The 14,007-nt window shown below is 43.9% G+C and overlaps 1 protein-coding gene across 1 annotated transcript in view; it reads left to right on the forward strand.

Moving 5' to 3' along the window:
• The window catches only part of UBE2H (ubiquitin conjugating enzyme E2 H), a 58,043-nt gene extending 46,406 nt beyond the window's left edge, over positions 1–11,637 (forward strand). Inside the window, exons 4-7 of the mRNA XM_070946875.1 lie at positions 5,523–5,562; positions 8,603–8,655; positions 10,580–10,708; positions 11,340–11,637. Of these exons, the coding sequence (XP_070802976.1) occupies positions 5,523–5,562; positions 8,603–8,655; positions 10,580–10,708; positions 11,340–11,464 (347 nt within the window). The 3' untranslated portion in view covers positions 11,465–11,637. The remainder of the gene's footprint in view (positions 1–5,522; positions 5,563–8,602; positions 8,656–10,579; positions 10,709–11,339) is intronic.
• The last annotated feature ends 2,370 nt before the right edge of the window (positions 11,638–14,007 follow it).

The following is a 14,007-nucleotide window of genomic DNA, read 5'->3' on the forward strand; positions in this document are numbered from 1 at the left end:
GTCTTCCAATATTTGAGGGACCGCTACAAAGAAGAGGAGGAGTGGGTCAAGCTATTCTCCAAAGCCCCTGAAGGCAGGACAAGAAGCAACGGATGGAAACGAACCAAGGAGAGAAGCAACTTGGAATTAAGGAGGAATTTCCTGACAGTGAGGACAATTCACCAGCGGAACAACTTGCCACCAGAAGTGATAAATGCTCCATCACTGGAGGTTTTTAAAAAGAGGCTTGTCTGAAATGGCATAGAGTCTCCTGCCTAAGCAGGGGGTTCGACTAGAAGACCTCTCAAGGTCCCGTTCCTACTCTGGTACTCGGTTAAAATCTAAACTAGTGTTTTTCATGTTGGTTGAGGAATTCTGGGAGTTGAAGTCCACCCGTCTTAACCTTGCCAAGTTTTTTTAAAAAAAACACCGATTTAAAGGAATAATTTCCGGCTTGGCGACGAAAATTCTGGGAGTTGAAGTCCCACAAGTCTTAAAGCTGCCAAGTTTGAAGACCTCTGGTATAAATCGTTGGGTAGCTTCCGTCTCCAGCCTACAGGTAGTCCTCGACTTACAACGGTTTGTTTAATGACCAAAGTTACAACAGCGCTGAAAAAAGTGACTCACGACTGCTTTTCACACAACCGTTGCGGCATCCCCATGGGTCACATGATGGAAATTCAGACACTCATCAACTGACTCCTACTTATGACGGTCGCAGTGTCCCGGGGTCACGTTGGTCCCCTTTTGCGACCTCCTGACAAGCAAAGTCAGCGGGGACAGCCAGATTCACTTAACAACCAGCTGACTAACTTAACAACCGCAGCCATTTGCTTAAGGACGGCGGGAAGAAAGTTCGTAAAACGGGGTAAGATTGACCCATTAAGAACTGTCTCGCTTAGCCACGGAAATTTCGGAACTCCGTTGTAGTCCCTAAGTCGAGGACGACCTGTATTTACGACGGTTGCAGAGTCCTGGATCCGAATGATCGCCAATTGCGGCCAGCTTCCGACAAACCCAAGTTCAGCTGGATTTGCTTAACAACCATGTGATTCGTTTAACGACCGTAGGGATTCGCTCGAGAACCGTGGCAAAAAAATAAGAAAATTGGGGCCCAATTGCGGTCATAAGTCGAGGACTACCTGTATTGGATTCCTGCACTCTCCTGGTTCACTTTTTTTTTTTTTTTTTTCCTTTTCGGAAATAACCTTTCAGCCTTGCAAGGATGCAAACTTCCAAAATTTGCCCAAATCTCTCCATCGTGACCCAACGCCGCACCCTCTGTGGTTCGAATTCAACCTATTCAAATCCTGGCAAATAGTTTGAGAGGCTTATAAGACAACCCTCCCGTTCAATCAATCAAATTGAACCCTAATCTGTAAAGACGTGAAGGAGTTCTCCTTATCTGCTTAAGAAGCGGCTTAGATATACGACCTGCACATCATACCCTGAAAACATTTGAACTGGAATCAGGACAGCCGGGCTGTGTTTCTGAGCATGCTCAGCTGAGGCATTCTGGGAATTGAAGTCCACACAGGTGCAGAGATGGAAGGCTGCTATAGAGCCAGGAGTTTCAAACTAAAGGATCCGGCTCTCAGGATGCTTAGACCTGCCCCGCAGGGCCACCCTGGAAACAGCGAAGGACTGGCCCTCGGTGCCTCTGCCAGTGAAAAGGGAGCTTGGGAGAGCCACCCAAACTGCTTTTGTTGAATTTTTTGTTCACACTTACCGTATTTTTCAGAGTATAAAACGCACCTTAGTTTTTGGGGGGAGGAAAATAAGAAAAAAGCTGATTGGCAGATGGATCAGCCTCCCGGAATACTCCAATCAGCTTTTCCCAGAGGTGAATTTTAGCAACAGGTTCTTTGGTTGTGAGTTCTGTGTCTTGCTTTTTTTTTTTTTTTTTTTTTGCTTTTTTTCCTGCCTCTGAAAGCCTCCGAAACAGAGCTTCAGAAAAAAAGCCTCTGAAGCTCTGTTTGGAGGCTTTTTTTCTGAAGCTCTGTTTGGAGGCTTTTTTTCTGAAGCTTCTTTTCTGAAGCTCTGTTTGGGGGCTTTTTTTCTGAAGCTTCTTTTCTGAAGCTCTGTTTGGGGGCTTTTTTTCTGAAGCTCTGTTTGGGGACTTTTTTTCTGAAGCTCTGTTTGGAGGCTTTTTTCTGAAGCTCTGTTTGGAGCCTTTTTTCTGAAGCTCTGTTTGGGGGCTTTTTTTCTGAAGCTCTGTTTGGAGGCTTTTTTTCTGAAGCTCTGTTGGGGTTTTTTTTTCTGAAGCTCTGTTTGGAGGCTTTTTTTCTGAAGCTCTGTTGGGGGCTTTTTTTCTGAAGCTCTGTTTGGGGGCTTCTTTTCTGAAGCTTCTTTTCTGAAGCTCTGTTTGGGGGCTTTTTTCTGAAGCTCTGTTTGGAGGCTTTTTTTCTGAAGCTTCTTTTCTGAAGCTCTGTTTGGGGGCTTTTTTTCTGAAGCTTCTTTTCTGAAGCTCTGTTTGGGGGCTTTTTTTCTGAAGCTCTGTTTGGAGGCTTTTTTTCTGAAGCTTCTTTTCTGAAGCTCTGTTTGGGGGCTTTTTTTCTGAAGCTTCTTTTCTGAAGCTCTGTTTGGGGGCTTTTTTTCTGAAGCTCTGTTTGGGGACTTTTTTTCTGAAGCTCTGTTTGGAGGCTTTTTTCTGAAGCTCTGTTTGGAGCCTTTTTTCTGAAGCTCTGTTTGGGGGCTTTTTTTCTGAAGCTCTGTTTGGAGGCTTTTTTTCTGAAGCTCTGTTGGGGTTTTTTTTTCTGAAGCTCTGTTTGGAGGCTTTTTTTCTGAAGCTCTGTTGGGGGCTTTTTTTCTGAAGCTCTGTTGGGAGGCTTTTTTCTGAAGCTCTGTTTGGAGCCTTTTTTCTGAAGCTCTGTTGGGGGCTTTTTTCCTGAAGCTCTGTTTGGGGGCTTTTTTTCTGAAGCTCTGTTTGGGGGCTTCTTTTCTGAAGCTTCTTTTCTGAAGCTCTGTTTGGGGGCTTTTTTCTGAAGCTCTGTTTGGAGGCTTTTTTTCTGAAGCTTCTTTTCTGAAGCTCTGTTTGGGGGCTTTTTTTCTGAAGCTTCTTTTCTGAAGCTCTGTTTGGGGGCTTTTTTTCTGAAGCTCTGTTTGGGAGCTTCTTTTCTGAAGCTTCTTTTCTGAAGCTCTGTTTGGGGGCTTTTTTTCTGAAGCTCTGTTTGGGGGCTTCTTTTCTGAAGCTTCTTTTCTGAAGCTCTGTTTGGGGGCTTTTTTTCTGAAGCTCTTCTTTGAAGGCTTTTTTTTCTGAAGCTCTGTTTGGGGACTTTTTTTCTGAAGCTCTGTTTGGAAGCTTCGTTTCTGATGCTTTTTTCAGCCTCTAAAACCTCAGTTTGAGAAGCTGGGCAGGGCTACATTCAGAGTATAAGACGCACCCAGATTTTCACTCTCTTTTGTAGGAAGTTATCACCCACCCCTTTCCTAGAAGAATGAAATATTTTGGGAAATATTAAAAAGGCAGAATATTATGTTTCCCTGGATGAGAAATGGAGAAGCATGTTTTAAAGACGAAGCAGCTCCCATCTTCCTGCCCCCACCCCTTGTCAATGGGCCAGAGGCAGACAATCTTTGTCAATGGACCATCATCTGCAACACAATAGGACCCATCTAGCAACAGAAACTCACCACATGGCACCCGGGAAGATTACATCAGCCAGCAAGGCTAATTAAGACCCCCACCCCCTGGGAGTCTGACAACCAATCAGCATACTCTTTCTGTTGATTCTGTTGATTCTGCTGCTCCTTGCAAATCTTGGGGAGCAGCGATTAAAAAAGGCTGAGGATTCTTCATTTATTATATGATTTTTTTGATCTTGCCTTTTTACTTTAGATGGCAAAAATACTTAATACTCCTTCCTCCTCCTGCTTTTCCCACAACAACAGTCTTGTGAGGTGGGTTAGGCTATGAGAAAGTGACTGGCCTAAAGTCACCCAGCCACCTTTCGGGCCTAAATTGGGACTAGAACTCGCCGTCTCCTGGTGATTGGCCCAAAGTCATCTAGCCAGATTCCATGCCTAAGACTGATCTAGAACTCGCCATCTCCTGGTGATTGGCCCAAAGTCATCTAGCCAGATTCCATGCCTAAGACTGGTCTAGAACTCACTGTCTCCTGGTGATTGGCCCAAAGTCAGCCAGCCGACTTTCATGCCTTAAGACTGATCTAGAACTCACCATCTCCTGGTGATTGATCCAAAGACACCCATCCAGCTTTGGTGCCTAAGGCAGTACTAGAACTCACCGTCTCCTGCTTTCTAGCCAAGCCCCTTCACCACTGCACCAAACCGGTGTTAACCATTTCAGATTTCTGTTTAATTTTTTTTCAGGTATAAGAGATCCGATCTGGATACCTTGCCATGCTATCCAAGTCTTTTGAGCCCGCTCTTCGCCCCGTGTTTTAATTTCAAGATATTTGACCATCTGCTGAGCCTGGCCTCCTCCTCAGGAGTGCATGGCTCAACCACCTGGAGTGTTGCTTCCTTCGCTCTTGGAAATCTCAGATAAAAAAAAAAAGCTTCTTTAGATATATTCAGTCATTAATGCTGGAGTCTGATTTCTGAGCAGTTTTTCCTTAACCCAACAATTCACCTCTGGGAATCTACCACCAGTTTTTTGGGGGAGAGTTGAGTACAGGTGGTCCTCGAGTTACGACCACAAATTCAGCCCCAAATTTCCATCACTGAGGAAAGCCGATGTTAAAGTGAGTTTCGCCCCATGTTACGACCTTTCTTGCCACCGTTGTTAAGCGAATCTGGCTTTCCCCGTTGACTTCGCTGGTCCGAAGCTGATTGATCGCAAAAGGGGGTCACATGATCCCAGGATTCCACAACCCGTCATAAGTACACGCCGATTGCCAAGCACCTGAATTTTGACCACGTGATTGGGGATGCTGCAATCGTCGTAAGTGCGAGGACGGGTTGGAAGTTGCTTTTTCAGCAGTCTGTCATAACTCCAGGCCGCCGCTAAACAAATGGTTGTAAGTCGAGGACTTCCTGCAATGTCGTGGTTTGCAAGAACTGGAGATTTGAGAAACCTTGGATAGATTGACTCCAGAAATAAGGATGATGGCTATTTAAAAAAAAAAAAGGGTAAGAGAGTCACTTAGCAGGGATCTCCAAACATGGCAACTTTTAAGACTTGTGGACTTCAGCTCCCAGAATTCCTCAGCCAGCATGAGTTAGAACAATTAACGATTAATTAATTAGCAGAACAATTAACCAGTAGAACGACTTGCCTCCAGATGTTGTGGGTGCACTGGAAATTTTTCAGGACAGATTCGACAACCTTTTGGTCTCCTTCCAGAGCAGGGGGTTGGACTAGCAGACCTCCAAGGTCCCTTCCAACTCTGTTATCCTGAGGAATTCTGGGAGTTGAAGCCCACAAGTCTTAAAAGTGGTCAAGCTGGGAGAGACCCCTGACTTAGAGAATAGGATTCGAGAGGATTTTTCCCACCGTTGAGCTCTTATATCTCCTTTTGGCAAATGCTGAAAGTTTGCTTAAAGTTGTTCTAACGTCCTTTGTGTTTCTCTCCTCTTAGGATTCATGAATAAAATTTTTCATCCCAACATTGACGAAGCGTAAGTGACTAATGTTTGTGTTGAAATTATTATATTTTGTTGCAGGTGGGAATGGGGTGAGGTTTGGTTCCCATGTTTCTCCAATCCTACAACAGGAGGCATACAACATAAAGCTGTATTTTTTCAACCTTGGGGATTTTAAGATGGCTGAACTTCCAACTCCCAGAATTCCCCAGCCAGGGGAATTCTGGGAGTTGAAGTCCAGCCATGTTAAAGTCCCCATGGTTGAGAAACACTGACTTAAAAAGAGATTTTAAGCACCAGAATTCTCAACTTTTTTCTTTAAGGAAAAGCTAAGGAGCTAAACTGGTCTTCCAACTTCCATTCTCGTGAAATATGGGGTCCGGCATTGCTCATCCTGGCTTCAGATAAACCTCGCTAGTCTTAGACAGATACCGGAAGTGACTTGGCTTAGGAGTTATTTTTAAAATGCCAACTAGGAGCACAGCTGTCACCACCTATTAACTCACCTTGAGTTGATTTAAAGGCAGTTTCCAGTGCCCTGCGGCTTCCCTTCGCTTTCTCGGACACGAAGGGGAATTTGGAATCGAGCAGGGCCGTAACAGCTTCCCTTCCTCTGCCATCGTCTTTATGGCCCCAGATGCCTTATTGAAAAATTTAAAAAATTTAAAAATCGCAGCTTAGCTGTGGTGGGTGACGGTTCCTTTCTGATAAACTGGGCCTACAACTAGCCATTTTTTATACAGTGGATATTCAGGCAAATGCCCCCCGAATTTCAACCTAGCCCGCATCTGGAATTCAGGAACAGCTGTGCAGTTTTTTTCGTCCAAATGCAGTGGGTGTGGTGGTATTTAGGATAGAAACCTCTCCTGATCTGCGCCCTGCTTTATTTTAAATTTGCTATTTTGCTAGTCGTTTCCGCTTCAAAATCTGCTAGTTGTTTCTGCTTCAAAACCTTGGTTTTTATAAAAGACCCCAGGCCTTAAGCTCTCGGCTCTTGCGAAACATGAATGTGTCCAGTCATCATCATCTTCTTCTTCTTCTTCTTCTTCTTCTTCTTCTTCTTCTTCTTCTTCTTCTTCTTCTTCTTCTTCTTCTTCTTCTTCTTCTTCTTCTCCTTCTCCTTCTCCTTCTCCTTCTCCTTCTCCTTCTCCTTCTCCTTCTCCTTCTCCTTCTCCTACTCCTACTCCTACTCCTACTCCTACTCCTACTCCTTCTCCCATATCCATCATTGGACATTGGTGATCCTATTTTTATCAACAGCTACACGAAAAAATGCTCCTGAGTTTTGCCCAAACCCGTCCCTTAGATTTTGAAGCCATTAAAATTCTTCTGCCTGGACCTCCTTTGCCTTCAATCTTCCCTTGGAGGATTTTATTTTATTTATTTATTTTATTTTATTTCTATACCGCCCTTCTCCTGCGGGACTCAGGGCGGTATACAGCTGAGATAAAACATAGCATATAAAATTTAAAAAACGGTTTAAAAAACAATTAAATAATTTTGGCCCAAAATTTAAAACAACCCAATTAAAACCGAATTAAGTGAAGTGAAAACGGATTAAGTGAAGGATGCCGTATTTTTCCAGGTGTCACATCCCATGTCCAAAATATTCCAACTTTTGCTTTTTTTACGCTTTTGATGATTTCCCTTGGCTTTTCCCAGGCGGCTTATCCCCTCCTCCTTTCTGATTTTGTCAAGCCAGTTTATAACGTAACGGCTGCCCGTCAATCCACATTCCAAATGCTTCTAAGTCTCTTCAAGGGGCGTTCTGGCCAGAGACCCAACTCTCCACTCCGTAGAGCAGGATCGAAAAGATGTAACATTTGACAAGCCTCATTTTTCAATCTTAGACTTACGTCGTGACCTTTTTCGTTTGGAAGAACGCTGTTTGAGGTTTCTCTATCCTTGTTGTCCAGCGTTATGGACGTGAAAACCATTAGATTTTCCTGGCGTGGCAAGAATCGCCTTGCAAAGTTGAGCGAGGCTGGGACCCCTTTGGGAAGAGGGTTTGGGGGCAACAGAGAGAGGCCTTAAAACCTTGCAGGGCTGAAGTTATTTATGCCAAAATGTCCAATGAGGCACAAAAATGGTCCCCAATTCTTTGGATTCACAAGCTCGGGGAGTATTGTTCAAAATTTTGGCCCCGATTGGCTTAAAGCAATGTTTTCTCAACCTTGGGGAGGTGAAGATGGGTTGGACTTCAACTCCCAGAATTCCCCAGCCAGCTAAGCTGGCTGGGGAATTCTGGGAGTTGAAGTCCAACCCATCTTCACCTCCCCAAGGTTGAGAAACCCTGACTTAAAAGAGGTTTTAAACACCAGAATTCTCAACTTTTTTCTTTAATAAGGAGAAGCTAAGGAGCTAAGCTGGACTTCCAACTCGGGAAATATGGGAGTTCCGGCATTGCTCATCGTGGCTTATCCAGCTGGGGAATTCTGGGAGTTGAAGTCTACCCATCTTCACCTCGCCAAGCTTGAGAAATTATAGACTTCGAGCCTCTTGTAGGAGTCTTGCAACAGTCCCACCAAGGAGGGCCTTTCAGCTTCGAAATAGAAGAAATATTTTGCACAGCCGGTGCTGCAATCCACGTTCATCCCTTGGTCTACTGGAGAGTTTGCCAGGGAGGGCAGTCGACTTTTATGTAGACTTTCTCCTCCGGGACTCAAAGCCTGGCTACCGAAAAAAATTGGTTACGGAATTATAGCTGTCAAACTTGTGCCAATTTTTGGGAGATATCTATAACAATTTTTGGGGAAAATATATTTACTCACATACTTACCGGCTTCCCACTCACGTAAATTAGGGAGTGACCCTAACGGTTTGAGATCATGTATTTTCATAACAGGGATGTTATTAACCACTATTAATGTCAGTATTATTTTTAATATATTGTATGTGTATTACTGGTCCAAGACCGTAATAAAGTTATACTCTGTCCCCTGGTCTAGAAGCAGGATTTAAACTAAGATCAGGCCAGCTACTGCTCTTAACTTCCATGTGGCAGGGGCAAAGATTGAACTTGTCATTCAACTGTCATTGAACTGTCATTCAACTATCCTTGTTTGTTTGTTTCCAGGTCAGGAACCGTATGTCTAGATGTAATTAATCAGACTTGGACAGCTCTCTATGGTGAGGTTTTTTTTTTTTAAATCATTTCATTACCAAACTAGGTAACATCAGTGCTGGAAGGGAGCGAGGCTTGCAAAGTGGAGGAAGAAGAAAGAGGAGGAGGAGGAAAAAGGGAGGATGAGAATGACTATGGGGTCCTTGGTGCTCTCTGACCAGGGTTGTTTTCTTGCAGACGTTTAATTACCAAACTAGATAACGTCATCAGAGTATTGAAATGCCTGCACCAAGAGCACCAAGGACCCTGCAATTAAAGATAAATTTGGGATTGTCAGACTCAAGATGCTAGTATAAAAGGACAGACTGTTTTGATTCTTGGGGAGGGGGGTATCAGGACATTATTTGAAACCAAGAGAAGGGGGTCTTTGGGTCAAACAGTAGAAGTCACACATATACACCCGCCCTAGAACATCTGGGAACTCAAGAGAGGGAGGTGGGAAAAGAGGCATGAGGATCATCCAAAAAGAAAGGAAGCTTCTTCTTTGGACACCACCAATTGTTTTTCAAATCTTTTGGGTGTGTTTCTTTTCCTTAACACTTTTTTTAAAAAATTAAGTATTGTAAAATTAAATACAAGCACAAACGAAGAGGGAGAGAATTGGAGAAAGAGAAGGAAAAACACCAAGAGAGAGAGAGAGAGAGAGAAAATTCTTTATTGGCCAAGTGTGGATTGGACACACAAGGAATTTGTCTTGGTGCATACACTCTCAGTGTACATAAAAAGACAAGATACAGTTGTCAAGAATCATAAGGTACAACACTTAATGATAGTCATAGGGAAACAGTCAATATAAATCTTAAGGATACCAGCAACAAGGTTACAGTCATACAGTCATAAGTGGGAGGAGATGGGTGATGGGAACGATGAGAAGATTAATAGTAATGCAGACTTCGTGAATAGTTTGACAGTATTGAGGGAATTATTTGTTTGGCAGAGTGATAGCATTCGGGAAAAAACTGTCCTTGTGTCTAGTTCTGGTGTGCAGTGCTCTATAGCATCGTTTTGAGGGGAGGAGTTGAAACAGTTGATGTCCAGGATGCGAGGGGTCTGTAGATATTTTCACAGCCCTCTTTTTGACTTCTGCAGTAGACAGGTCCTCAATGGAAGGCAGGTTGTATTTAATAAAATTAAATACAAGCGCAAACAAAAAGGGAGGAAGTTGTCCTCTCCACCACTCCCCACCACCCCATATCCTGGGAATTCAAGATGGGAAGGGACACATCATAAGCCCTATTCTAGATCCTTTGTGGGGGTTCCCCCCCTTAAAAAAAATTATCGTAGAATTAAATACAAGCACAAATGAAGAGGGAGAGAGTTGGAGAAAGAGAAGGAAAAACCCCAAAAGAGGTTCAAAAAGAAAGAAAGAAAAAGAGAAAGAAAGAAAAACAGAAAGAAAGAAAGGAAAGAGAGAGAGAGAGAGAAAGAAAGAAAGAGAAAAAGAAGGAAGGAAAGAAAAAGAAAGAAAGAAAGAAAAGGAAGGAAGGAAAGAAAAAGAAAGAAAGAAAAAGAGAAAGAAAGAAAGGAAAGAGAGAGAGAGAGAAAGAAAGAAAAAGAAAGAAGGAAGGAAAGAAAAAGAAAGAAAGAAAAAGAAAGAAAGAAAGAAAGAAGTGACTCCCAACTTTTTTCAGGGGCAGTAAAATATTTGAAAGAGTGACCGCCTCTGCTTTAAGTTTCAAGCCCTTTCTGTGCCCTCAAAACCAGAGTGGGATTCACATCATTTACCTACCAGTTTGCCCACCACCAAAAATGTGAGCACGCGTGCCCTTTGCTCACATGCGCCCAGCCTCCAAAACACGTCTAAATAGGAAAGCATAGAGTCAGCGTGATTACTCTACCGGTTTGCCCGAACCGGCTGAATGCCACCTCTGCGCAAAACCTTCCCGAACTGTCAAAACCTAAAGCTTCTTTTTGTGTCCACTTTTTCAGATCTTACCAATATATTTGAGTCGTTCCTGCCCCAGTTGTTGGCCTACCCCAACCCCATAGACCCCCTTAATGGTGACGCCGCAGCCATGTACCTTCACCGACCAGAAGAATACAAGCAGAAAATTAAAGGTAAGGACCCCTAGGAGAAAAACATCGACAGGTGGTCCTCAGTTTATGACTGAATTACGGGTAGTCCTCGACTTATGACCACTGTCAAGACCCAGAATTCAGTGGCTAAGCAAGGCAGCAGAGTAAGTTCAGCCCAAATATGAGCCATATTTGATGGATATATAGCTAGATGAGAGAGAGAGAGGATGGATGGACAGATAGATAGATAGATGATAGATAGATAGATAGATGATAGATAGATAGATAGATAGATAGATAGATAGATAGATGATAGATAGATAGATAGATAGATAGATAGATAGATAGATAGATGACAGATTGATGGATTGATGGATAGATAGATGATAGATAGATACCCTGTTTCCCCCAAAATAAGACCTCCCCTGATAATAAGCCCAATCAGGCTTTTGAGCGCATGGCAATAAGGCCAAGCGCTTATTTCAGGGTTCAAAAAAAATATAAGACAGGGTCTTATTTTCGGGGAAACACAATAGGGTAGGTAGAGAGAGAGAGAGAAATCGAGATGATAAGAGAAATTGGGAGATAGATGATAGAGAACGGATGGATGAATGGATTTTTTTCCTCTCTTGGAGTTGACCGTTAACATCTCCTTTTCCTCCTCTTCCTCCAGAATACATCCAGAAATATGCAACAGAGGAAGCCCTCAAAGAGCAGGAAGAAGGCACCGGCGACAGCTCTTCGGAGAGCTCCATGTCTGACTTTTCAGAGGACGAGGCCCAGGATATGGAATTGTAGTAGGAGCGGCCGTCCTGCTTTTCCCCCCCGAGAGACTTGACTTCTTCCTAACCATGCGCTGAGAAGCAGACTTATAACATTCATATTTAAACAAAGCAATTTTTTATTACTAAACAAGGTTTTTATGAATAATAGCATTCAGATATATATACATATATATATATCACCCTTTAGATCTTGATTTTTTTTTTTTTTTTTTGGTCATTTCTCAAGAGCCCCCCCGTCCCCCGTCCCCTGTCCCCTGTCCCCCTTCAAAAAAAAAATGCATCACGGTGCGTTTCCGACATTCCACTTGGTAGCAATATGAACCCGGGTGCATGCTGGCATCTCTTCGTGATTCCATTTCAGCTGAGTTCAAACTCCCTTTTCCTCCTCCCCCCCCCCCCCCCCCCGAAATCTGTTGCTTCGCTCGGGAAAGAATCTGGATAATGCCTCTTTCTCTCCCCCCCCCCTTTTTTTTTAAATCGCCCTCCGTTTTTTTCTTTTTTCCTTTTCTTTTTTTCTTTTTAAGTCGAGCGTTCCAAAGACAGCAAAACACACCCTTGGATGCAAATGCGGAACAGCACTTTGAGAATGTAAAGTAGAAGATTTTTTTGGGGTGGGGGGGAAGGAAGGAAAGTGGGGGGGGCGTGTGCGATTTAATCGATGGAAAAATATAAGGCCGTGAAGTCCCAACGGTGCTTCTACGTTTTTTGTTTTGTTTTTTTTTTCAACCTGGCTGCTTATTAGAAAACCTTTTTTTCGATGGAGTTCACCTTATTTTTTTTTTTAATTTTTCATTCTTTTTTTTTTTTTTTAAACCAAAACAAAGCCCCCAACAAGAGCCACCAACTGAATGCATGGAGTTTCTTGACGTGTCCGTTTTTTTTTTTTTTTTACGAAGCAGCTGTGATTCTGAGTATAGTATGCTTTTTTTTTTAATTTTTTTTTCCCTTTAAACGGACTTCCTGTCTGCTTAGACTGGTGATGGAGGTGATGATGGTAATGTTTTTTTTTTTCTTTGAAGTTGGCCAGGGAGGGGAGGCAAGGTGTGTGTGAAACGTTGGAAGGCCAGCGTGGAAAGTCAAATGTAAGCCGTTCTTGTTCCTCTGGAGTCTCGGGTCGAGGAAGCGAGCCAGTCCTTTCGAAGGGTGGTGAGGTGATCTCTTTAACTCGAAGTACTTTGAACCCAATCCGTTCTGGTCCTCTGTATCCAAACCACCAGCAGTAGGGATTCTACACACACACACACACACACACTCACTCACTCTCGTTCTCTTGACACTTCTGCAAACAGCTTCCAGGAGAACATCTGGAAGAGTTTTGTGCTCCAGGTGGATTTGACCAAAGTGCTGCAAGCTGGTGAAAAAAAAAGGATGCTCTGGCACTTGGTTAGTAATGCTCTCCTCACCACTTTGCTTTTCCTTTGCTGTCTGCTTCGCCGTGCTATGTGAGCTGGCCAGATGTTCTGAGAAAGTCCCACCACGTTTGGCAAGACGCAGGGCTCCTTTTGAAGAAGGGGAGGGCGGATTAATATCGAAGGTGGTGTCCGAGGGGCTCCAAATTTCTTCTTTCCTTGACGGATCGACTTCCCGATGGCTCCGTACCGCCCTTCCCCTTCGACGGGAGGGAAAGAGCCCTAGACCAGAAACGATGATGATTGTCTATGGTTGATAGCAAGAATGTCCCCTTGAGATGGATGTTGCTTCCTCTGGATTTCTAGAGATGTGGGGGGGGGGACAAGATGTTGAGTTGAGGGCTCAGGGGGGGTTGGTGCATCTTCTAGTATCATCAGAACATGGGTGAATCAAGAAGAATGTTGACTGTCAAAAAGATGGCGTCCTTCCCTTCCTTTCCACCCGTTCCTTCTTAAATGCCATCGGAGTTTGAAATTGGGGGGGTTGTGGGTGCGTAGATCTGTGTGTGTGTTTTGGGGAGGGAGGGCTGACGGAACGAGTCCGATCTTCAACCGTGATCCCTTCCCTTCCTTCCTTCCTTCCTTCCTTCCCCACGTGGAAAGATCTGTAAAGTAGACTTTGAATCGGCACGGTGATTTTCACTCGAATAAAGCAAAAGAGCTTATCGCGTCTTGGGCATACAGAGCGAGAACAAAACACAACAACCCGCAAAAATTATTCATAGTCACTTTTCGTTTTTTTCCCTTGAAAATGTTTTTTCGGGTGTGTGTGTGTGGAAAGCAGTGAAATTGGATTGCGGTGAGCAGCTGAACTGATGCTGGAATAGGAGACCCTAGTTTTTGTCACTCTGGATCTTGATGGAAGATAAGAAGGATCTTTTAAATCCGCGTTTCTCGATTTTTAAGATGGGCAGAACTTCAACTCCCAGAATTCCCCAGCCCTGGGGGATTCTGGGAGTTGAAGTCCCGCCCATCTTAAAAAGAGGCCCAAATCGAGAAACGCGGATTTGATTCCCTGTCCCTAACCCGGTGCCCTCCTGCAATCGCCACCCCATCCCCATCCTCCCCAGCCGGCGGGGAGGAGTGCACGATGGGCTTGGTCTGCCTTAAATGTGCTGCTAATTGGTTGACCTGTGCAATGATCTCT

Source organism: Pituophis catenifer, unplaced genomic scaffold, assembly GCF_029215685.1.
Source record: "Pituophis catenifer annectens isolate HBS135680 unplaced genomic scaffold, rPitCat1.0.hap2 SCAF_7, whole genome shotgun sequence".
NCBI classification, from domain to species: Eukaryota; Metazoa; Chordata; class Lepidosauria; order Squamata; family Colubridae; genus Pituophis; species Pituophis catenifer.